The following is a 25592-nucleotide window of genomic DNA, read 5'->3' as shown; positions in this document are numbered from 1 at the left end:
TCCCAAAGCTGTCACTGGAAGGCCCCAGACCACTCTCATCCTCCTGGAAGTGAGCAGAAGTGCGACCAGCCAAGCGCTTTCCACACACCCAGGGAGCTGTTTTGCTGATCAGTGGAAAGTTGAATATTTCAGGGAAATACCTGGAATAGTAACACCTTCTCCTCTTACAGAGCCCCGGAACAGGTCTTGAGACTGATGAATTCTCATTTTGTGCTGCTGGGGCATAGGCTCCTTCACAAAGCTAGGTTTAATCCTGTATAGGGAAGGTTCAGCTAGGGCAGAAGAGTCAGGAAATTCAGTGGAACTGGGTAACTTACAGTACTACCTCCAAGAACTGACCTTAACAGAGAACACTGAACAGCTGCTGCTAGTGGTTCATGGGCTTCTCTTTTCAGGAATAAACTGAAATTAATTAAAATGTTCAGGGGGCAGCTGGCTTAATTTTCAAAGGATGGGAGATACATATATCTAGTCCAAAGGATAAGCATTGGTGGTCTCTTTCCTGCTAATTTTCCCTTAGTTTCCACATTTCTCAACAGCCATCTTCATAAAGAGTGGAATTCACCCAAACAGTCTGGCTTTTAACAGTGTAGAGGTAGCATTCCAGAAACATATTAACCACACTTTAACCTCTGTTAAACAACTGGCATGGAATTCATATTTTAAAGATATCCTAAATTCGAGGGAATAGACGAATCAGAATGGTTTTTTAAGCACAAGTTTTAGAAAGAACTTTTCATTTTTTGCCCTTCTTGGTTAAAAAAAACAACTAGATCATTAGCAAAGTTATATCCTAGAAGAAATGGTGGAAAGTATATTGGAAGGACAAGGGAACTCTTCTTAGAATAGACTGAATATTTGACTTGATCACAGTAACATCATTCAACCTCTGGTCAGAATCTAGGGATTCAGTTTCCGAGTAAATTTTTTGGTAACATGCCCTGGGACTGCTCATTAGACTTAATTCTTGACTCTGAAAATTGTCACAGGTGACCCCCAAGCAGGACCCCTCTGACTTTTGCTAGGAGGTGCCCTCTCTATGTGCCCACACCTGTCCTTCAGCTCACAACTCAATGTAGGATCCACCCCCATTCTTCACAGTCAGAAACCACATTTCCCTAGATTATTCAGAATGTGCTTCAATTCTGTTAAAATGCTATTGTCTGTTACCCCATTATATCATACTGAAAATATTCTGGAATCAGTCCAGAACTGACAGGAGAATAAAGATTACAGGACTTTTTAAATTTTTAACAAGTATTGTTACACGATAGGTTCTTCTCCTGCTGACTTCAGATTTTTAAATCTGCAATTCAATAACATTCAGTAAACAGAAGACTTCCTTGCCTCTATTAAAAAAAAAAAAATCCCACTTCCCTGTATTTTTGGCTGGAGTTAACCCTGTGGTGACTTTTGAGTATCTTAGCTAGTATGCTTCAGAAGGTAACTTTGCAGATACATTTCTAATTAACTAAAATAGTACTAAAAAAAAAAGCTTCTCATTTGAAACAGGACAGACTGATCTCTCAAAACACAAAAAGACTCAAAATATTCAACCTAAAACAGGCATTCAAAGAACCCTGGGCCAAGAAACATATTCTGAGAACATTCACCTAAATACAAGCAGGGAACCATGGCTTAAATACAGAACACTGAGCTGCTGGTTAGAGAACTGTTTTTCATTTTCAATAAATCTCCCCAAATTTGGGAGTATTTAAGGCATATCTCTCTATATAAGCAGACGCCTAAATATTGTTGTACAGGAGGTACCTAAACAAATCCTACTACTCAAACATAATGTGTGATTATTTCTTGGGAAATATAACTGGGTTTTGAGGGTCTTAAAGAGAAAGGTGCACTGTAATATCAGCTATGAGACAAGGTACAAACAGTGCCCCTGTCACTTAACTTGTGTGAGTCCATAAAGACACATAAAAAATTATTCATTAAACTCTTCCCTGGATTGTGTCAATTCAAGGGGAAAAATAAAATTATGTTTATGCCACCCCTGACTTTTTGGAGAGTAACTTGAAGCATTTCCCAACAACCTGCAGGCATCTATTGCAGTTTCTTACAGACGTCTGGGCTGTTGTGGGGTGTGACTACCAACAAATGATAAATTCAGTTACTGTACCTGCTATTTAATAAAATAGATGGAGAGAGAAGCTTTGACCACTTCTTGGTCCACCTCATTGCCCTAGAGGTTTAATCAAGGGTTTCCACTTATTTACTTGCCTAAAGCCATCCTGTTCTAACTGCCCAATTCACCCTTCTAAATTCATTTTCATGGGAAAAATCAGCTTCTTGCTCCTCTAGGGAAACAGCTCAGGATTTTGCCGACAAATAGCCATGGGACTACAATCCCTGGAAACACTGCCTTGGGTCACAGCCACCAGCCTTTTGTTTTTCGTGGTGTGTCTGATTTCTAATCCCCGACACACAAAACAACTTTAGATCCAAGAGAAAAAGAATGGACTTCTAAATCGCCTTCTTTATTTTATTGCTCACATTTTGTATGGTTTTGAGTGAAACTGGAAAAATTGTCTCCTTTCTCTGTGTTGCCAAAAGGCATTCAGGTAATGAAGTCTGTAACTAAACGGTAATTGAATCAGCATAATTTGCACACTGAATGGTTTTCAAATGCTCCCAGTTTACAATTAAAGGAGAATTAATGCGCTTGTTGTTGAGAACGCAGAGCATTAGAATAAATCCAGCACTGTTGTTGTAATGAGTGGAAAACGGTTTAACTGCCAACAAACACATTTAAAATTTAACACAACGTATTGATTTCACTTCTGCTTTTGATAGATTATTTTCCAGACTATCGAAATACTTGCTCCAAGCAATAAACTGCACCACAGCCGCGAGCTTTTGCCGTGCGTTCGTGAGCACAGTTCAAGGACGGAGGAACAGTCCGGAGGTTCAGGTCTTGCGTAAAGGAGAGGGTCAGGAGGGTTTCCATGGTCGAGGGAATCCTTCATATTCCCCCTCGGTCGCTTTCACTTGGCGGTCCCTCCCCTTTCTTTCAATAAACAATTTCTGGGTTTCCTTAGGCCAAACTTTCTGCCCTGCATCTCTAAGCCCTCAATGTCAGAGGGTTTACTGGACACAGGTGGGGGCAAGGTGGACTGAAGATGAGAAATGGGAAGGACACTTTTTGCATTCTGTCTGCGTTCCAGCCGGGGAAGTCACAGACTTCGGTGACGGAGTCAGAAAGGCCGTTCTTTAGGATTGGCTGCCCCAGCTTTCACCTGTTTACCCCAAGGTGTCCTGTAGGCGAGGACACTGACGCGCAGCGCCCTCTGGCGTCCGCGGCTGCCACGGTCAGGCGATAAAGGTGCAAAGACATACACAGGGTTCTTGGATTCAAGCTGAAACACCCTCACATTCATATTCACACACGTATACTTACACACTCATTAGCATACAGAGAGTTCACGCGACTAGCAGCCCTGAAGTCACAGGCACCAAGACAACAGCTGGGAAACGCTCTCTATTGCAGGGATAGCAACCCTTTTGCACCCAGGATTGTGGGTTCTGAAGCCCTTGGAATTAAGGAATGGCAATATTCACCCCACTACGCAACCCATCGAGCCTCCCCAGTGCTTCTTGCCCCCAGTCAGAGCACACAGAGCCCTCCGTGCGCTCCTGCGGCCCGGAGGTGGGTTATGGAGTTCCGTGCCCTGGGCACACAACTTCACCAGCAGGATAAGATTGCTCCTGGCCCTCCCTGAAGCCAGACCCAAGAAACTGCGCTCTGGGTCTCGGCTCCAGGCGGTGCCCACAGCTACCAAACTACCCATCCACCACCACCACGGCAGAGTGCTTCCCTCTAAGCCCCCACCCCATGACAACCCCAGTTCCAACAGTGTGCAAAGTCCAGAGCCCAGAAAACTCGGCTCCGGGAAGACTAGGCAGTATTTGCTCCCTGGTGACAAGGTCTGCCAGTCCCTAATACGGGGCTCAGCACTGGAACTGGGGTACTAGTGGAAAGGACAGACTGGGAGGAGAAGAAGGGGGTGCCTTTATATGTTTGCTGGAGCATCTCGGACCTAACTCTGTCCGAAGGCTTGTGGTCTTCCTATCTGACAGCTATACTTGCCCCGTCTGAACCCCGCAAGCCCAACAAAGTTGCCCGCACTTCTTTACATGCCACATATCTCCAAGCTGCGGCTTAGGCGGATGGATTTACCTTCAAAGCCTCTGGATGAACTACTGAGAGTTCCCTGTCTTCCACCCCTTCTCTTTGCCATCTCTCCCCATAAAGCATCCCGTCCAGCTATCTCCTCGGTTTCTGGGTGTCTAAGGCGCCCTGGACGCGATTTAGAATCAGGCACAGGAGAGGGTGTACCGGAGCAGGAAACCCCAGAAAATCCCACGGGGATCCGGAGACCAGCTTAACAAAGTTGTCCCAACACCGTCGCTAGGAACGCCGCTCCCGCTGAACTGACGGTCTCACCCTCCTCCCGCGCGCCCCCAGTTGCCTGGCCTCGCGACCAGGGTGGGATCGAGGGGGCGCGGGATTGGCAGCGACTTACCAAGTAGACGGTGGGCTGCAGGAGGAGAAGCACGTACCAGCACGCCGCCTGCATCCTCCCGCGTCTCAAACTTCCTCGGCGGTGCCTTCGCTGAGTCTTTGTTCCTTCACAAACATAGATCCACCTGACATCCACTTTACAGAGCCAGGAGCGCTCTCAGCAGCCTAGATACAAATGAAATTAGACATCCCATGACCACGCGGGCAAGGTTAGGCTTGGCGACCAAGCAGGGAAAGGGGGTCGTGGCGCGAGGGGTGGACCAAAAAACCCGGAGGTGGGGGAGGCAGGAAAAATGCAAAAGCAAGTAAATCCAGCGCCTGAAACACGAGAGCGCGCCGTCGTCCGCAGGCAGGCGGGCAGGAAGGTTGGAGGTGGAGGGGTTCCTTGCGCCCTACGCTCCTCGGGTGCGAGCTCCCGGGCGGTGGAGCCGGGAGGTGACGGGGCACACAGAGCCGCGTGCAGGCTGGTTCAGAGCCCAAGCCTCTCTGTCAGCGAGACCTGCCCGCGTTTGATGGCCAGGCGGCTCGGACTAAAGGAGGCGGCTGGTTCCTCGCCAGCCCTGGCAGTGCTCACACACATCCACACCAGCAGAGAGAGACGGAGAGAGAAAGAGAGGGAGAGCGAGCGAGCGAGACTGAGCGAGGGGGGCGTGGGGAGAAGACGGGGTAGGTAGAGCTGACCAGGATTAGGTGCTGGGTATCTCCCCGCGTTTGGTGCGGTGGGGGTGGGAAAAGGGAATGCAATTTTGCATACAGGAAAGCCAGGCTCAGTTTACCCATTCGAGAGCCGGGTACACACAGAGATAACACGCGCATACACACGTACTACTTTTTTCGAGGCAAGGGGCACAGCCAGTTGCTAACTTCTAGAGCGGAAGGCTGCCCGGGTCTGTAAGGGTCACCGCCAGGCGCACTCTCCCCACCACCTTACCCCAAGATATCCCCCATATCTGGACTGTGAAAGCGAAGGGTACGTACCGCACAGGACTGGGGGCGAATACAGCGAGCAGGGACCGCTCTGGGAAGGCTCCATGGAGGAGCTAGCTACTCGGGCCTGGCGTCTCCGGCGCCCCGGACATGCCCTCCCTGGCGCTTCATCTCCATGCTCGGGCGCGGACCGGTCCAGCTGCCTCGTCCCCTCGGCGGAGTCGGCGTCCCAGTGCCCGGGTCGCCCTCAGGATTGGTTCCGCGGGAGCCTAGGCTTGGCACAGTTGGATTCACGGTGCAGGAAACTTAAGAGGCGAGAGAGGGAGGGGGAAGTAGAGGAGGAAAGAGAGGAAAGGAGAAAGGGAGGGAGAAAGAGAGGGAGGGTGCGAAGCGAATGCACCGGGCTCCGGCAGGCACCGGAGGAAGGACGGGACTGCCCGCGCTGGCTCTGGGACGAGCAGTCCAAGGCGCCCTGCTCCCGAGGCTGCAGAAGGATGGTAGAAGTGACTTCAGGGGAAGAGGCTGGGCAAGTCCTCAGGACTTGAACCTGAGAGATAAGACGCTGGCCTTTCAGAAGAAAAAAAAAAAAAAAGCCACACAGCAGGCGCAAGCAGTCGGAGTTTCTGAGGAAGGGGTGGGGCGGTCAGAGCCTGTAGGATCCCGGGTCATCCGGGGCTGCACCTCTCGCCGCGACGCGGAGAAGCCCGAAAAGCCACTCCGGAGCGGAGTCGCGGGCTCTGGCCGCGGTCCTGCCCGACCACTGGGGGACGCTCTGGAGCGCGCGGGGCTTCTTGGCGCCGCTGCCGCGGTGCTTTCTCCGCAGGTTCGCCGCTCGGCTCGCCTGCCTTCCTGACTCAGGCAATGACTTCGGCACGTGGGTGAACGACTGCTCAGAGACCAACTAGGACCCCGTGCACACAGATCCCGCTCCCAGGCTCTCGGCGGGCCGGGCCCGCTGGGAGAAGCGGCTCTTGCGGTGTCCCTGGTGGCTGCAGTGCCCCCTTCCCCCTGGGGGGCTTGAGGAGGACTGCGACCGCCGGAGGAGTGGCGGGAAGCGTCGTGGGGCGGCGCGGAGGGCGGGGATGGGCGCAGGAGGGTGCAGGTCTGCCCGGCCCACCCTGAGCGCTAAGCGGGGCGCCGCGGACCTGTAGCTGGGAGCCCCGGGACCCGGGCGCTGCGGGCCGCCAGCCATTCAGCGCGCCGCCGCCGAGAGGACTCCCCGACCTTGCGCTCCACTCCTCGCCGCGGGCTGGGCAAGCGAGAGGAAGGGGTGGGGGGCGGTCTGGGAGGGGAGGTGGGGTGATGGAGGAAGCTTGGAGCGTTTGCCACTTCCCTCGCTGCTAATACCTCTTCCTCAAGCAGTATTTCCCAGGCTCAGACTCTGCTCTGACTCCCACTGGCACTGTTTTTCGTCATATCTCCCTCCCTTGCTGTCTCTACTCTCACGATGTCTCTGCTTTTCTTGTACTCTGTGCCTGTCCCTCGGCCTCTTTCTACCCCTTGCTGGGTCTCTCTCAGGATTTCTCACTCTCCTCTTCTGTATACGTGTCTCTACCTCACCCTCGCCATTCCCTCTCAAACCTCGTCCTCATCTTCTCCCCTTCACCCTGTCCATCACACTCCTTCAGGCCAGCTTCGACCACGTCCGGTGACATCCTAGGACCAGGCGCTCTCTTGCCAGCGGGGCCGCCAGCAAGTCCTCAAGGGGTCCAGACTCCGTCCGCTAGTCCAAGCGCGGCCAGGGACATTTTTCTTCCTCCTGCCTCGCCTGCTGCCTCTGCAAGCCTCCCCGTCACTGGTGCCCGGCCTGGAAAGGTGCACTCTGAAGGATAACAATTCGATATAAGTGTTGGTTTGAGATTTACCTTGGGAACCCTAGTTATTGACCATCAAAATGGAATCGTGATTTTTAACGAGTCTCGGATTGTCATTTCCTGGAGCGTGCCTCTTGCATGCCTCGGGCTCTAGTGTTCCCGCTCAGGTCAGTCAGGGCCCAGATACAGTGTGCTCTCTACACAAGAGGTCTCCGAGGACTACAGGTTGAGTTCCCCTGGGGAAAGCTGGTAACCCCTCACCCCTCAAAATAGCAGTGACAATCAGCAGAACTACCCTTTCCTAGAGCAAACCAGGCTTAGATCAGGCCTCTAGTTTAGATCTCTGCTTTAGGTCATACCTGCCAGGCACTTCCTGGCCTACACTCCCCCCTTCCAAGCTAAAAATAGCTCTTTAAAGAGCAAGCTCTTCTACTCTGGGAAGTTGCACACTGCCTCTGTGACCTCTTGGAATTCATTGGGGCATATGCAGAGTAAAGTGGTGAAGCACATTTTCTAATTGGGACTCTGAAAATGCACTTTTGAAAAAGATACACATTTATATATAGCATGGTTGCAATGTTATCTTGGCTATCTTCACTTACTAGGTTTTTCATGCTCTTAAAAAGTTTAAAGAAGAAAAATAAGCATCCATATTTGAGGCTGTAGGGTCAGAGTAGGGCAAAGGAGGCTTTGCCTGATTTCCCCTTTGGGATTAGGCAGCCATCCTAAAATTGACTCTCACTTGTTTATTAGCTCCTAGGCCCTCCCCTGCTGGAAAGTGGAGCTGGAGTGAATGCCCCCTGCTTCTGTCCACAAGCTCAAGTTCAGTGCCTTTAGTACTGAGCTTGCATCTGACCTTTGGGAAAAACGAGAAAGAATCAGGTCAGCGTTGGGATATAAGTTCTTTTTCTAAACATTACTTCAAAAACATTCTGCCTCCCAGGCCATTTAGCCTTAAAAAATTACTGCTTGTGAAATAGAAAGACTGACGATCAAGGACCTTAAAAATCTCTTTCTGAATGGGACTGATTATTTAAGAAAAGCACCACAGGCACCTAGTAATGGGAACTGGCCTGACACTTTGTGCTATGACACAGGGTGCCAAAGAGCTTTTTATGGTAATGATCTGAGACCTTCTGCCCTGACATTCAACTCTCATGGATCCTATAAGACTCCTGGCCTGGGATATGAAACAACAGTGGTTTGTCATTTTTTGGGTCTTTGTAGGAGTCCGTTTCCTATAGTACTCAACCAGGAAAGGACCCTAAGCTAAGGAACTCTGGAAAACGTATTATTGTTTCTGTTAAACCTCTCCAGTTTTAATAAGATAACATTGGTGGGGGTGAGGGTAGGGGAGACATGGTGGCTGGTTCACCCTGCTTTCCTACCACTTGCTTTAAGAAGAACTAAAAACATGATTCGTGTACATTCTTCTGTTGAAAGTCATATCCTATACTAAAATGCACTCTTAGAATTCATCCACAATCAGCCTTACAAAGATGGAACAAAAGTATGCTTATCCTTAAGGAATATAGTATTCATGCCCTTTTTTTTTTTTCAGACTTTAGTCATGTTGAGAATCCTTTCAGAAATCATTCTCTAAATTTTGTGTGATGCAACCTAATATACATACAAACAGATTGAAATATAGCCACAGTAAAACACAGTCCCCTGCCCTTGGCTTTTTCCCAAGTCTATCTGATCCAATCTGAAATAAATATTATAAAGCAATAATATATATTTATGTCCAAGAAATATATTTTTAGAAGAACTTTTAGAAGCCCCCAAATGGCTGACCTTAAAAAGGAAACAGTGATATTAAACAATTTTCCTGATAATTAAAACCAGAACAAATTAAAATTAGAATTCATCTGAAATAAACTGATAATCCTGTTAACTGTAATTAGCTGTTTTGGTTGATTTGCTTTGGTTCATTTGTATGATTCTCTTTTTCTGAGGGAGAGAAGGAAGACAGGAGTTGAAAGTTTGAATTATCTTGGGGCTGGGGAGAGGAGAGAAAGAGATTAACTTTTAGTTCAATAAAAACTCTGCTCTAAAATGAACCTGTCTTAAAAATGCATGAATACCATCATCTTTTACCCAAATCCAAGTAAATATGCTGTCATGAATCACCCAACTATAGTCCTGCTTAAGCTTCAGGCCAAATTATATCACTTGTACATAGTAAGTCCAGTGTACCTATTTTCCCCCTAATAGTGCTAAAAACTTAAAAAGCGTACATTGACCATCTGTCTTGACCTGGTATTCACCTGTGGCACGACCTGGGGAAAGTACTTGAAGATTCCCCTGGCCTCAAAGTAGTGAAAGTGAAAGTGTTAGTTGCTTGTCATGCTCCGCTCTTTGTGACCCCATAGGCTGTAGCCCACCAGGCTCCTCTATCCATGTAATTCTACAGGCAAGAATACTCGAGTAGGTTGCCATTCCCTTCTTCGGGGATCTTTCCAATCCAGTGATTGAACCAGCGTCTCCTGCATTGTAGGCAGATTCTTTACCCCTGCACCACCCTCACCCGGGAAGCCTGGCCTCAGAACCCTCCCCTACATAATGAGTAAGTAGGGTTAGATGATGTCTGAAGTGCCTTCCGGTTCTAAAATAACTTTATTCTGTTTCCGTATCATAAAATGTGAAACCATCTCAGGTTTAAAAAATTTACTTCACAAATAATTTTATAATGTATTATGATTTTCAAAGATATTAATAATTTAAAAGAATATACTCTGTTCAGTGCATTTCAAAGATTTTAAGTCTAGTGTGTTTGTGAGCCCTTTTGGGGTGTTCCTTCTCTGCCTCATCCTCATACCCTTTCTTCCAGGTCAAAGGTCAGCTCTATTGCATTAATTACACAATTTTTTCATATAAATTGTTCTGCACATGTTTTTGATGTCATTGATTTATGAGACTCTATACTGAGAATGGCACCTTTATTATACATATGAATATTTGTTTAAAAGACGCCAAGTCATTTCCACTACATTTGCAAAATTCCTGAATGTCACTCAGAACAATTAAACACCCTCAGGCCCCTCCACACCCCAAGCTATTTTGCTAATGGAAGGAAGTATCATTTGCAAAGTGATTTGATATTTGAATGTAGTAGAATTTGCCTAATAACTATGAGGCATGTGTTGCTAAATTACCTTTATAAGGATGCTTTAATAACAAGATCACTGAACTAAAGAGAAAATAGCCATCAAGCTCTAGAATTTCAAAAAAAAAATAAAGGGAATCAAAAAGCTTTAAGTAGAAGGCATTTTCTTTTTTAGAGGTAATTTATATGCTCAGTCTTTGTATCCATATTTCATTTATTCTGCTAGGTGAGGACACGAAGTTCTCAAAGGTAGGACAGTTTTAATTATACTCACAGACTTTAAAAAGAGAATAAACACAATAAGAGAAACTAAAGAAAATCAGCATTAAAAAGGCAGTTGGTTGTAAAAGATGGGAAGATTGGGGTCATCGCCCAAAAATCATAATTAAAATTTTTAAAAATACTGTGACTAAGCAAACCTTTGCGTTATAATTACAGAAACTCTTCATGGTGGGCCCTCCAGAGATTATTAATTGCCAGTTCCCTAAAGCTGAATCAGTAAAGATAAAGAACTTGATAGCCAATGTTCTGTTAATAAAGTGAAATACAGCATATGTTTTCAGCCAGGAAGAACAGTAGGACTCTGAACCACATAGAGATGGAAGAAATTATGAGGAAAAAAACTGCAAGCCCTGTGGTTACCTGAAAATCAGAAGCCGTTCTGAAAAGTGCCTATTTCATCTCATAATCTAAAGTACATGTATATTTTGAAACATATGTTTTTTTCAGCTTTCTTTCTGATTTGGCAATATAAGGACAGAACTTAAAAATAAGGTGATTCATACAGGCAGGGAACAAATGGTTCCTTCAGCCCTAAGATCAAAATGATAAGAATGCCTTGGATGAGACAGCTTTTAAATAAGAGATGTCTCAGGGATGCAAAAACTCTCAGTTTCCCTTATAACATCAAATTAATGAAAACAACTACACCAGAATTTCACCATAATTAACTTCAAGGTGATGCCATTAAAGTCACATCATGTTACATTTTTCTGCTTCTCTTGGGTCTAATAATAAAATGCTTTTGGATAAAATTCAAAGCAAAATGGTCTAATATCAAATTCTGTATTAAACTGGCAGCAACAAGCTCCATAGTTTCAATAGGATTATAATGCTTGCCATTTACTGAGTGCTAGGGACCATACCCTGGCTTTTATTTACATTATCCATTGCTTCCCTAGTGATTCTGTGAGCATCAATCTGCAATTTAGTTTTAAAAGGAAACCTCTCAGATTAGATAAGATCTCAGTGTTCACATCAGTTCTCTGTGGAGGCCAACTTAAATCTCAGCATCCTTGGACCATTTATTCCCATTCCCTCCATCCTGTAAGTCTCTTCTCTCCTCAATACCACCACTCTCTCTCCAAATTGTTCAACTAATCCTCTAACCATTCCTTCTCAGATTAAAAGTGAAAGTGTTAGTCAGTCAGTTGTGTCTGACTCCGTGACCCCACGGACTGCAGCCCGCCAGGCTCCTCTGTCCACAGAATTCTCCAGGCAAGAATTCTGGAGTGGGTGGCCATTTCCTTCTCCAGGGGATCTTCCCCACCCAGGGAGTGAACCTAGGTCTCCCACATTGCAGGCACACTCTACCAACTAAGCCATCAGGGAAGCTTCTTCTCAGATTATCTACATGCAGTTCATCTCAGGGCTCCATCCGTAACTCTTTTTCTCTTTTCACTCTGATTAGAAAATTCTTCCTATTTCCACAGTTTCATTTATTACTTGACACTCAATGACCAACAGGTTCATAAATCCAGCTCTGATAGTTTTCTTGACCCAACTATTCAATTGTCTATATGTCCATTTAGATGTACTAGAGATGCTTAGAATTACATGCCTAAACCGAACGCATTACATCACTATGTTACCTGAGTATCCTGTTAGTTGTGGGATAGATTTTGGAGTTCTCTACTAATACTATGATTAAATACAGTTAAGATACATGCCCTTTGCCAAGTGACCTCACAGTGGAATGGAGGAATATACTTCTCCATATGTGCAAGTTTGTTTTTTTTTTCTCTCTCTCTCTTCCGTTTCTTTCTTTTTCCCCTACTTCCTGGGAAATCCTTCCTTAGGATTCCTTTTAATCCTAATCAGACCCTTGAGGAGGTATAGCATGTTCCTACCTCATCCTCTAGCTATCAGAACAGTGGATACCAGGTAAAAGCTGGACCCTTCAGTCCTGAAGGATGGGTCCTGAAATGAATAAACACATGAAGCAGACCAGACCCTGATTTATGATCTGGATCACAGCCACCAAAGCTGATTGCAACAGCCTCTTGAAGATCCAAAAGTAAGAAATAAATGTTTGCTGCTGAATCATCAGTATTTGGGGATTATTTGTTGTACAGAATTGTCATGGCCAAAGCTATTTGGTGACACCACTGCTTTACTGCAAAACCTAAGAACTAGATGTCTTTTGCCATCTTTTTGTTTCTTACACATCAAAAATAAAATGACCAGCACCTCTCAATTTTTCACCTAATTATTTCTTGTGTCTCTCCTCCTCCGTTTCTGCTTCTACTACTGACTCCGTTTCCTATCATCAGTCACCTGGTCTATGGCAGTGGCCTTCTAATTGATCTCATTCTTTTGAGCTTCTGCCTCTATACAGATGCCCTCCTCCATGCCACCTGAACTACAAAGCTACAGCAAAAATGTGTTCACATTACAGATCCATTTAAACCTCACAGCTTCCCACTGCTTACAGAACCAAGTCAGACTCCTCAGCTCAGCACAAAAGTCTGCTTTTAAGCTGGCCCCTGTACACTCATCTGTCTTCAGCTCCTGCCTGGTCCCTGCTTGACTATATACTTTACATTCATTAGTTACAGGATCCTTAGAGCTTCCAGATACACAAGCGTAAGTCTCAACCTGGGGCCTCTGCACCTTCTTCCCTTTGCTTTGAATTCTCTCAGTTCAACCCAGGTGATGCTAGTGGTAAAGAACCTGCCTGCCAGTGCAGGAGACATAAAGAGACGCAGGTTCAGTCCTTGGGTTGGGAATATCCCCTGAAGGAGGAAACAGCAACCCCATCCAGTATTCTTGCCTGGAGAATCCCATGGACAGAGGAGCCTGGTGGGCTATGGTCCATAGGGTCATAAAGAGTCGGACACAACTGAAGCAACTAAGCAAGCCATTCAACCTCTAGGTGAACTCTTAATCGCCCTACATACCTCTGCTCAGAGATTACCTTTCATCTGCTCCACCCTTCTCAGAGATCCATGCACAAAACTGATTACTAATCATTTATACCATGCTGTTTAAATCTTCTCTCCTGGACCCTGTCATTCACTTTTGTACTCCTTGCCTTACCTTGAACTGGATTGAGTTGAACTTTCAGCCACATTTGGAAAGCACAGTATCTAGAAAACAGCCAAGTGTCCCTCCTGCAAGAAAGCACATCAGAGGCTCTGCAGTAGCAACTCTTCATCTATGAAGTGCTCAAATAGTGTATAATTAGAAAAGGTTTCAGGTAAATCTCAGCCTGGTGAAATGAGTAAACAGAACAGAACCAGGGTGGGAGGCTTCGGTCAGAAGAAGCTCCCTTACCCTCAAACACCCTCAAATATTCTTCTCAGAATTAGGGGCTAATGAGAAATTTAGCCTGAATGGATTACTCTATGACTGACCCTTCATGTTCATTAACTCTTCTCATTTCCAGGGCCAAGAAGGACATGGTACCAAAAAGCCCCCAGATGTCCCTAAATTCTAGTTTCATCCTGCATAAGTGCACTGCAAATCCTGTATTACATTCTAGTGCCATCAGGCCCTGCCTTATCCTTCCACCTTCAGCACCAGGTAAAAGAGGGAAGGTGATAGAGAGAGGGGAGCTCAAGAAAGGAACGTGAACACCATGATCATAACTACCACCAACTCTGGATCTGGTGAATGGGATTTAGACCCATTAACAATAACAGGACTCTAGCCTTTATGATTCTGTGCTTCTGAATGAATATTTTCGGTAGAAAGGAGAACTGTGTGGCCCATGGTCAAGGAAAAAAAAACAAAACACTAACACCTTTTCTTATCACAGTTACATTCCCAATACCATAGACATCTGTGGTTCCTGGTTTATGATCTCTGAGGTCTCATTAAGTACTTGAATCATATTGTCATCCCTCCATTGATAGGACTCTAAAGTAACCTGTAGCCTACATTTAAGTGAATTCAATAGCCTTCCTCAATTTTTATATCATCAGTTCTTTACAAAATTGTATGAGGTTTGAAGGCTGTGTGCAAAGAAAACTTGGGTGCTACTAATGAAATTAGAGTAGCTGTGAATAGGATTTTGTGAATATGCTGGGAGGGCATTGGGAGTATTGATAAGATTACTCTTACATAGAGAGTGGCGGACCACAGTAGCGCATTTGAATGACAATATCTAAATGACAAAACCATCCTTTCCAGGTTTCTTTCCAGCCTCTGGGACTGTTCCTTTTGTCTCCTACACTGGTTCCTCTAACTCTCTAAAAACTATCAATTTTCTGTTTCAAGCCCTCTTCCCCTTTGAACCTAAACTACAGCCTAAGATCTTTGGCTACCAGAGGGTATTGTCACTCAAATGTCCTACTGTTATCTGGCACTCAGTGTATTAACACAAGAGTAAACTGACCAATACTCCCAACACCCTCCCAGCACACACACACAAAGTCCTATTTACAGTTACCCTAATTTCCTTAGTAGCACGAAAATTTGCCTTTCACACAGCCTTTAAACCTCAGAATTAGCTCTCACTGTTTCTGCTGTATATCTCCTAGATTAGTCACATTATCCCATCATATCTCCCTTTGGAACATCTCTTTCATCCACCTCCTTATGACTACTCTAGATCAGGTCTTCATCATGTCATATCCAGACAGCTACCTTATAAAATACTTTCCCTGGCTATATAGTCTTTCCCAACTCCCATTAATCTCACTGCTGTGAGAACCATAATGGTAGGAACTATGTCTTATTCGCCTCTGTACTTCTAGCACCTAATATGGTGCTGAACACCTAATAGATACTTAATAAATATTTGCCTGATGCATAGATTAAATTTATTATACCACCTCCCGGTTATTTCTTAAATAACACATTTGCTCTGTTACTTCATTGCACACCAAAAATAAATAAAGCTTCTTTTACTTTCCTGTATCTATAGAGGGCTATTTGATGTATCCATTTACTTTTTTTCCAATAAACTTTTTTTTTTTTTCCAAGAGAATCCTCACTTAGACACATAGCAAGTGTCTAAGTACCTAAAGACTCTTCAGCAATCCTAGAGCTAGAGACTGTCCAGGATACCCTAAGACAGTAGTTTCCAAACCTTAGTTTGTTTAATGTTCACCTGGGAAAGGTTATTAAAATCTGCTTCACAGGCCTCATTTTCAATTACAATTTATTGGTCTGGGCTTTGACCCTGAAAACGATGCATTTTAACAGCATCCAGGAAATCCTGATGAACACTGTCAAAAGAATACACTTTGAGAAACCTTACTCTATACGGTAATAGATTGGAATTTAAAAATCCTATCACACAGGATGACATCTGAACCTCTTGTGGGAGCAATTAAGGGCTGTCAAAGCCTCATGAAACAATGACAATTGAGTAAAGATTAAAGGCGGTGAAGGAGTAAGCCATGAAGACATTTGAAGTAAAAGCTTCCTGGGCATAAGGAAAGGCAAGTGAAAAAGCTGAGAAAGAAGTACAACCTCATATATTAAAGGAACAGCAAGAATGCCAGTGTGTCTGGGGAAGAGTGAGCCAGGAAGAGATGGCAAAGAGACGAGGTCAGAGGTGACAGACTTGCGCAGCGTCTGAAGGGCACTGGAGGAATCTGACTTCATAAGTCCTTACAGGAGGCTCTTACACTGAGCAAAGGAGTGACACGTCTGACTCACCTTTTAACAAGATTATTCTAGACCATGTCAAAAACACCTTTAATAGGAGAAAGAGCAGAATGGGGAAGAACAGTTAGGGAAGGTTTTTACCCTGAGTATCCTGATTAATATGAAGGAGACAGTGAGAGAACAAAGCAAGGGAGAAGGAGAAGAAAAATTGATCGTTGCATTTGAGACATGTTAACATGTTATTGGAGAAGGAAATGGCAACCCACTCCAGTATCCTTGCCTGGAAAATCTCATGGACAGAGAAGCCTGATGGGTTGCAGTCCATGGGATCACAAAAAGTCGGGCACAACTGAGTGACTAACACTAACGTGGTGTTTAAGCTATATATTAGACATCCATGTGGATATATTGAGTATTAGGAATCCAGAATTCAGGGGAAATGGCTTGGGCTGAAATATAAATTTAGATATTATTTAGATGTTACCAGCATATAAAACATACTTGAAGACATGAGATCATCATGTAGATGAATGTAGAATCTGTGTAGATGAGGAGGAAAAGAGCCCTTGAGCATTTGTTGTTAAGGGGTCAGGACTGGGGGCAGGGAGGGCTCCAGGGAAGGAGGCTGAGAGGGAGCACTCAGTGATGTAGGAGGGAGTCCAGAAAGAGAAATAGGCGACTCAATCAAGTGCTTTGTTACATCAGGAAGATTAGAAATGGCCATTGAATTTAGAAATATGGAAATCTCTGGTGACCTTGATGAGAGCAGTTTCAGTGGGTGGGTGAGGGGAAGGCTGAATGGAGTAGATTCAACAAAGAAATGTAAAGCGAAGGAGTGTACCTAGGGAGTAGGGCTCACTCTTGCAAGATACTCTTTCATCCCTCTGAGTTTCCTTCTTCCTGAGTCTCTACCAGCTACTACCAGCCTGCTCATTTTGGCATATTTATCATGTCTCACCCTCAAAGATACGTAACTCCTCCCTGTGTTTATGTCTTCATTCTCTCTGATTTGGAAGTTCTTAGTGGAGAGAATCAATATCTCCTTTTACAACTACAACACCGCCCCCCTCAGAACTTTGCACAATTCTGTGCCTACAGTATTAGAAAATACATGATGAACTAAATAAGTATCTCCCTAATGGCATTCTCTGCCTTCTTTTCCAGCTCTTCTGCCTGATAATAATTTTAAGAAGACTGTAGGTCCAATTTCTACTCCTCATTTTGTCCTTTCCAGACCTTCATGAAATGTTTCTACCCACATGTATCTTTTAGCATTTTCTTATAGTATCCTCTGTTTCAGTCTATTTCAGTTTATTGACCATATCCTAAAAAAAGGAATTATTTTTACAGACCAGTTTAGCTATAATATTACCCTTGTCTGGAAATTCCTGCTCCATCCCAAGGGCTTTTCTCCTCTGAAAAAAAACAAGAAAGAACCCTAATCTGAGCTTTTGGCATGCTTTGCTTTAATATATAGTTATACCAGATTTTAGGCTTATCATCTGTACCTCAACATCATGATGTATCTTGAACTACTGGATTCAAAAATTCTATTTTTATATACCTGCCACTTAAAAAAATATCTTAAGACTAAACTTAGCATTGTTTATGCTATTGATTAAATGGCACTTTCAGGATCAATGAGAAACAAAATAGAGTCACACAAGAAGACACTTTATGAAGGATTAATATATGGTAGAATGAGTAGGTAAACAATGGATGAAAAGAAAAAACCAATGGATGGAAGGATGGATGAAAAAGACTTTACACTGCAGCTATCTTATATATCATATCTTATCTTCTTTAAGCTTTCAAGACCCATAGGATGTGGGTAATAAATATTTTATAAGACTATGATTCAGTAATCTTAAAGAGACTGACCTGCCCAAGGATATTCCAAGACATGGAAACTGAAGCTCTGACTTTAGAATCCAGTCCTTCCCTCTTTCCACCATGTAGATTCCTGAATAAAAATATAAAGCCTCCTGAAACAATTCAAAGTTGTTTTCCAAGGTTTTTCATTTAGAATCGAAGATGTTTTGCTGAATGTCTTTCAGGGAAATTACAATTCTTTAATTCTATTTTTTCTTCTTTAATAACATATGAACCACTAGTCTTACAATTGGTTTGATCATTTAACTTAACAAAATATCCACAAAACAGTTCTTTAACAACTTCCTGCTTTTGATCTTTTCCATCTTGAAAGCTTATCAAACTACCATTGACTCAAACAGTAATGATTTACAAGTCTGAGTTTCTGAAACTCAGGATTAAAATGTTCTCTGGGAATACATTTCCTCTTTGGAGTGGACTTCTTTTTGCCACAAGACCTTCCTCTCAGATTTCTAATCTTAAGGGAACAATCAAAGATTAGTTTATTAGGCAAGTGCTTTCTGAGCCTGATATGAACTGTGTACCTCAAATATATTTTTTAAATGTTCTGTTTACTTCCCAAGTATGGGAACTCTTAGGAATTTTGAAAGCTTTCTTAACCCTCTGAGGTCACTGAGGCTCCATTAGAGATCTGAGTGAATAATTACTAACAACTATCCCAATATTATTGAACCTTCAAGGTTAGCAACAAAAGTCTGGCAATCTTATTCACTTTACCTTTGGTCATGGGCTCTAAGGAAAAAAAAATAAGAAGGGAAAGTTAACATATGATGCTGTAATGGAAATATATTCTCTAATGAGATGGATCAGCTTGCTAAGGCAGTTAAGGAGCTCACTCAGCATCCCAAGTGTCTACCCAGGTGGCCCTCACTCTGTAGTTTATATCCTAAAATCATCATCTGTCCCAAAACTTGAAGTTACATTGAGATCTTCTAAGGAATGCTAATTTTTTTTTAATTTTTTTATTTTGCATTGGGGTATAGCCAATTAACAGACAACGTTGTGAGTTTCAGGTGAATAGCGAAGGGACTCAGCCATAAATATACACATATCCATTCTCCCCCAGACTCCCCTCTCATCCAGCTTGCCACATAACAATGGGCAGAGTTCCATGTGCTATACAACAGGTCCTTGGTTATCCATTTTAAATATAGTGCTCTGTACATGTCCATCCCAAACTCCCTAACTGTCCCTTTCTCCCGTTTCCTCCCCACCAGAAACCATAAGCTCATTCTCAAAGTCTTTGAGTCTGTTTCTGCTTTGTACATAAGCTCATTCCACATACAAAGAATACCATATAGTATTTCTTAACAAGTGCTAACTTTTAATAAAATCCAAGACTGAATTTTTAATTTTAAAATTATTTTTGATAAAGAAATATAAAATTGGAACAATTTAACTTAAATTTAACTATATATTAGTAATTATTTTTCTCATGTTATATTGTGGTAAACTGTGAATCTGAAATGTAGAGATATTGGATTTTAGCTTCTACAATTCAAGATAAGATGAAGTGTATTAGATATATGTTGATTTTGTGAAACTGGTATTCTATTTGACTAAGATACTAACATTATTTCATCTTTAGACTATGTACTTTTGTATTTTAAATCTCATGTTTACTATTTCTACCTGTATCTTAGGTTTCAGAATTCATTAATAAGACACAACTTTTCAAAATGCTGCAGAAGACAAATAAACTGACTGGAAAACTATGTATAAGTTTTCTTTTATCATTTTCAAAAGAAGAAGAGAAATGTAATGACGATTAACTCTGTGTACTATTTTTTTCTTTTGCCAAATCTTAATTGACTTCCAGAAAGTGGATACCTTTCAATGAAAATAGACATAATAACTCTCAATGAAATGATTATGAAATAGATTTTCCTGTTGAAGAGTCAAGATGAAACATGAAGATCAGCTTATGCAGCAGACGTTTTTCATTCTTTTTTTTTTTAATAACATGGGCAAATGGAGGATGAAGGAACAGCCTTCACCTTTCATTATATGCTCTGCTGTGCTCCAAGATTTACAGTGACCCTTTAAATTAGAAAAAAAAAAAAAAACTGCACAAAATAAGGAAAGGAAGCTGTCAGTCATCAGAAAGGTGACAATCAAGTGGAATTTTCATGTGAATGGTTTGCAATGAGTTGGTGACTGGTAGCCAAACTAAGACCATGACTTTGAGGATCAACAAAATTTGAAAATGGAAGCATGCAAACAAAGGAACATTGTTTCTACAATGCAGGTTTTGAAAAGTTAATGCCCAGTAAGCACTTCATACACTCTATTTCACTCATGACAAAACTGCACTTGGATTTTTAGTGAGCTAAGCCATAGTCAGGAGAGAAAGAAATCTGACCATTTGCATCATCTTTCATGTAAAATCTCGCACTCCTCTTGGTTCTGACAATGGTGTGAGCTGTAAAGGGCGCTAATTGCGGTCAATTATCATGGTGCTCTAGCGCCACCTCGTGTTTCCCACATATTGCTGTATCCTTACCAAACCAGTTTCTTACAAAGGAATTACACATCCCAAATAAAAGGAAACAGGAAGACTTCATAGCTTGATTTTGCAATCTTATAATCTAGGTATTGTCATTCTTGTCTGTTAGGACTTTTAAATTGCTGAACGGCTCTTGTCATTTTTGTTGAATTCAAAGTCTTTCTCTCCTTTGGGGTTCATTTCAATAGATAAACCTCTATCCTACTCAGCATTGCTTCCTAGCAAACCAAGGCAATTATAAGATTGACCCTGTTTTTGACAGATGGTGAGTGACTTAATAACTGATTCATTTTAGCATTTCAAAGTGGAAGATCTACTCATATAAGTGCTGTGTTTATAGAAACAGCCAAGGAAATATGGGAGAAAAAAACGATAACCATTGAATACACAATTTTCATGAAATAACAAAATTTGTTGCGAACACTCTCAGGTTCTTGTTATTAGAAATCGTGGTCACGGGAGCAGGTTATGGTGGGTGATAACTACTCTCGCACAATCTTGCTACCAAATTATACTATAGCCGTTTCTGAGGTCAAATTATGCCACACAAATAGACATTTGTTAAATAAATAGTCGGCAGCAAGCAAATACAAAACTATTCATACAACCTATTCTATACGTGTAACAAAGTCCCAGATCTATTCTTTTTATTGCTCAAACAACTACCTTGTGTGAAAGATTCACAGGTGTGGCAACATCCTTGAAGCAGAATTGTATTGTATTATGATTAGCATCAAGCACCCAGGAATCATCTTAAACCAATAGCTGGACACAAGACCACTTGGATGTAATGTTTTAGGCACTACCCTTATGTATTAAAGCTACAGATCTCTAATTTTATGTCATGACTATTACTTAAAATATTTTTGTCTTACGTTTAAAAAAGGTGATGTTTAAAAATTGATCCATTCGAAGTGTCAAATATGTTAAGTATATCACAGAATAACTCCAACTAAAGGAGGGGGGCGTGGAAAACCTTATTCTACTTGAAATTACATGAAAATCAGATGGTGTTTATATGTGCCTTGAGAAAATATCCCATTATTCTTGTTCTGGTTTTCTCTTTCTCAAATCTCTTTATCGAAGTAATCCAACAACCAGAAAAAATGTCTTTGCTTCTAGATAAGAAGAGCTAGGACTGAGTCAGATAAAATACCTATTTCCTATTGTCTTAGGAAACAGAATTGCAGTCTGGATCTTTCAAATCCAGATACATGCCAGGCTAATAAACTAGCTTAGTCAGCATATAGATAAGCCAACATTTCTGTGAAACTCTGGTCAGGTAACAAAGGAGAAAGCTCATCATTTCAGCCTGAATGACCGTTTTTTTCCCCATTTTCAGTCAAGTCAATGAACTGAGAAGAATCTAGGTTCCCTGTAAAACTACTTCAGCTTCTTCACTCACAAAATATAAGTGGGAACAGAAATATAACAAAGGCATTTGATGCTCAAGGAAAGATGTAACATCACCTTGAATGCAACTTAAAAAAAATATTTCACAAGGCACATTTGCTTTGTATCCAGGAAATTTTATAATATTTTATAAAATTAATACATTTATGTTTTGAAAAATGATGAGTAATATTTCGTTTTATGTCAGGACAATAGGAGATACATCCAGGCTAACATAATCCTTTTCTGCAGGTGACTTGCTCCATGTGACTTAAAAGATGCGGTAAGGGTCATGTGTGCTTACGTATCTCCCCACTCACTCAGTAAAGTGACATCACCCCTTCTTGCTGAACCTCAAATTCTCACTTTATAGCCACTGCTCTGATTTAGATAGGAAAGCAATCAGTCCTTAATATTAAATGCTAGAGGCAGACCAGTAAACACCCTAAAAATGTGTGCACAGTATTGTGGGTGTGTATATATGTCGCTTTTTTTTTCCCCCTAGAACGTGTGCTTCAAAGCTTTAACTAGATGCTCATGAGTGTCCTTGCTCTGATTCGAAAGATCTCACAAGCCCACAGTTTTTATCTAACCCTTCAATTATCTTAGTACTGTGGATTCATCTATTAGTCACCCAGTTCTCCTGACCAGACACAGAGAATCCAGGAGAAGTCAGATCTCTGGAATTTGTTTCAAAGGCAAACCATTCAACATCACAGCAATCCAAATCTATGCCCCAACCACTGATGCTCAAGAAGCTGAAATTGAATGGTTCTATGAAGATCTACAACACCTTCTAGAACTAACACCAAGATAATACGTCCTTTCACAACAGGGGATTGGAATGCAAAAATAGGAAGTCAAGAGATACCTGGAGTAACAGGCAACTTTAGCCCTGGAGTACAAAAAAAAGCAGGGCAAAAGCAAACAGAGTTTTGCCAAGAAAATGCACTGGTCATAGCAAACACCCTCTTTTGACAACACAACAGATGACTCTACACATGAACATCACCAGATGGTCAATACCAAAATCAGATTTATTATATTCTTTGCAGCTAAAGATGGAAAAGCTCTATACAGTCAGCAAAAACAAGCCTGGCGTTCAGATCATGAGCTCCTTATTGTAAAATTCAGGCTTAAATTGAAGAAAGTAGGGAAAACCAGTAGGCCATTCAAGTATGACCTAAATCAAATCCCTTATGATTATACAGAGGAGGTGATGAATAGATTCAAGGGATTATATCTGGTAGACAGAGTGCCTGAAGAACTACTGACGGAGATTCATAACATTGTACAGGAGGCGGTGATCAAAACCACCGCAAACAAAAAGAAATGCAAGAAAGCAAAGCGGCTGTCTGGGGAGGCTTCATGAACAGCTGAGGAAAGAAGAGAAGCGAAAGACAAAGGAGAAAGGGAAAGGTATACCCGGCTGAATGCAGAGTTCCAGAAAATAGCAAGGAGAGATAAGAGAGCCTTCTTAAGTGAACAATGCAAAGAAATAGAGGAAAACAACAGAATGGGGAAAGACTAGAGATATCGCCAAGAAAACTGGAAATATCAAGAGAATATCTCATGCAAGGATGCACATGATAAAGGACAGAAATGGTAAATGATAAAGGACCTAATGGAAGCAGAAGAGGTGGCAAGAATACACAGGAAAACTATACAAAAAAGGTCTTAATGACTTAGATAACCGTGATGGTGTGGTAACACACCTAAAACCAGACATCCTAGAAGGTGAAGTCAAGTGGACCTTAGGAAGCATTACTACAAAAAAAGCTAGTGGAGGTGATGGAATTCCAGCTGAGCTATTTCAAATGCTAAAAGATGATGCTGTTAAAGTGCTGTACTCGATACATCAGCAAATTTGGAAAACTCATCAGTGGCCGCAGGACAGGAAAAGATCAGTTTTCATTCTAATTCCAAAGAGGGGCAATACCAAGGAATGTTCAAATTACCATACAATTGTGCTCATTTCACTTGCTAGTAAGGTTATGCTCAAAATCCTTCAAGCCAGACTTCAGCAGTACATGAACCAAGAACTTCCAGATACACAATGCTTAGAAAAGGCAGAGGAACCAGAGATCAAATTGCCAACATTCGTTGAATCACAGAGAAAGCAAGGGAATTCCAGGAAAACATCCACTTCTGCTTCATTGACTATCCTAAAGCCTTTGACTGTGCAGATCACAACAAACTGTGGAAAATTCTTCAAGAGATGGGAATACCAGATCACCTGACATGTCTCCTGAGAAACTTGTATGCAGGTCAGTAAGCAACAGTTAGAACTGGACATGAACAATCAGTTCAGTTCACTTCAGTCGCTCAGTCATGTCCGACTCTTTGCGACACCATGGAATGCAGCATGCCAGGCTTCTCTATCCATCACCAACTCCCGGAGTTCACTCAAACTCATGTCCACTGAGTTAGTGATGCCATCCAACCATCTCATCCTCTGTTATATCCTTCTCCCACATTCAATATTTCCCAGCATCAGGGTCTTTTCAAATGAGCCAGTTTTCACATCAGGTGCCCAAAGTATTGGAGTTTCAGCTTCAGCATAAATCCCTCCAATGAACATTCAGGACTGATCTCCTTTAGGATGGACTGGTTTGGTCTCCTTGCAGTCCAAGGGACTCTTGACAGTCTTCTCCAACATCACAATTCAAAAGCATCAATTCTTTGATGCTCAGCCTTCTTTATAGTCCAACTCTCACATCCATGCATGACTATTGGAAAAACCATAGCTTTGACTGTGGACCTTTGTTGGCAAAGTCATGTCTCTGCTTTTTAATATGCTGTCTAGGTTGGTCATAGAGTAGAAGGTCATAGACCTTACAAGGAGTAAGGGTCTTTTAATTTCATGGCTGCACTCACCATCTGCAGTGATTTTGGAGCCCCCCAAAATAAAGTCCATCACTCTTTCCACTGTTTTCCCATCTATTTGTCATGAAGTGATGGGACCAGATGCCATGATCTTAGTCTTCTGAATGTTGAGCTTTAAGCCAAATTTTTCACTCTCCTCTTTCACTTTCATTAAGAGGCTCTTTAATTCTTCTTTGCTATCTGCCATAAGGGTGGTGTCATCTGGATATCTGAGGTTATTAATATTTCTCCCAGCAATCCTGATTCCAACTTGTGCTTCATCCAGCCCAGCATGTCTCATGATGTACTCTGCATATAAGTTAGATAAGCAGGGTGACAATATACATCCTTGATGTATTCCTTTCCCTGTTTGGAACCAGTTTGTTGTTCCATGTCAAGTTCTAATTTGTTGCTTTCTGACCTGCATACAGATTTCTCAAAAGGCAGGTCAGGTGGTCTGGTATTCCCATCTCTTGAAGAATTTTCCACAGTTTGTTGTGATCCACACAGTCAAAGGCTTTGGCATAGTCATTAAAGCAGGAATAGATGTTTTTCCGGAACTCTCTTGCTTTTTCCATGATCCAGCGGATGTTGGCAATTTGATCTCTGGTTCCTCTGCCTTTTCTAAATCCTGCTTAAACACCTGGAAGTTCATGGTTCACGTATTGTTGAAGGCTGGCTTGTGTGAGATGAGTGCAATTTTGTGGTAGT

At 42.5% G+C, this 25592-nt stretch overlaps 1 protein-coding gene across 1 annotated transcript in view; it reads right to left on the bottom strand.

Moving 5' to 3' along the window:
• The window catches only part of NXPH1 (neurexophilin 1), a 383709-nt gene that overhangs the window by 350578 nt on the left and 7539 nt on the right, over positions 1–25592 (bottom strand). The window contains exons 2-5 of the mRNA XM_069587574.1: positions 18107–18188; positions 13706–13779; positions 5516–7286; positions 4539–4702 (exon numbers count right to left, since the gene is read on the bottom strand). Coding sequence (XP_069443675.1) covers positions 4539–4592 — 54 coding nt within the window. The 5' untranslated portion in view covers positions 4593–4702; positions 5516–7286; positions 13706–13779; positions 18107–18188. The remainder of the gene's footprint in view (positions 1–4538; positions 4703–5515; positions 7287–13705; positions 13780–18106; positions 18189–25592) is intronic.

The sequence above is a fragment of the Ovis canadensis genome, chromosome 4 (assembly GCF_042477335.2).
Source record: "Ovis canadensis isolate MfBH-ARS-UI-01 breed Bighorn chromosome 4, ARS-UI_OviCan_v2, whole genome shotgun sequence".
In the NCBI taxonomy this organism is placed as follows: domain Eukaryota; kingdom Metazoa; phylum Chordata; class Mammalia; order Artiodactyla; family Bovidae; genus Ovis; species Ovis canadensis.
Note: the sequence above shows the minus strand (reverse complement) of the source record. Positions and strands in the feature narration are given on the sequence as shown.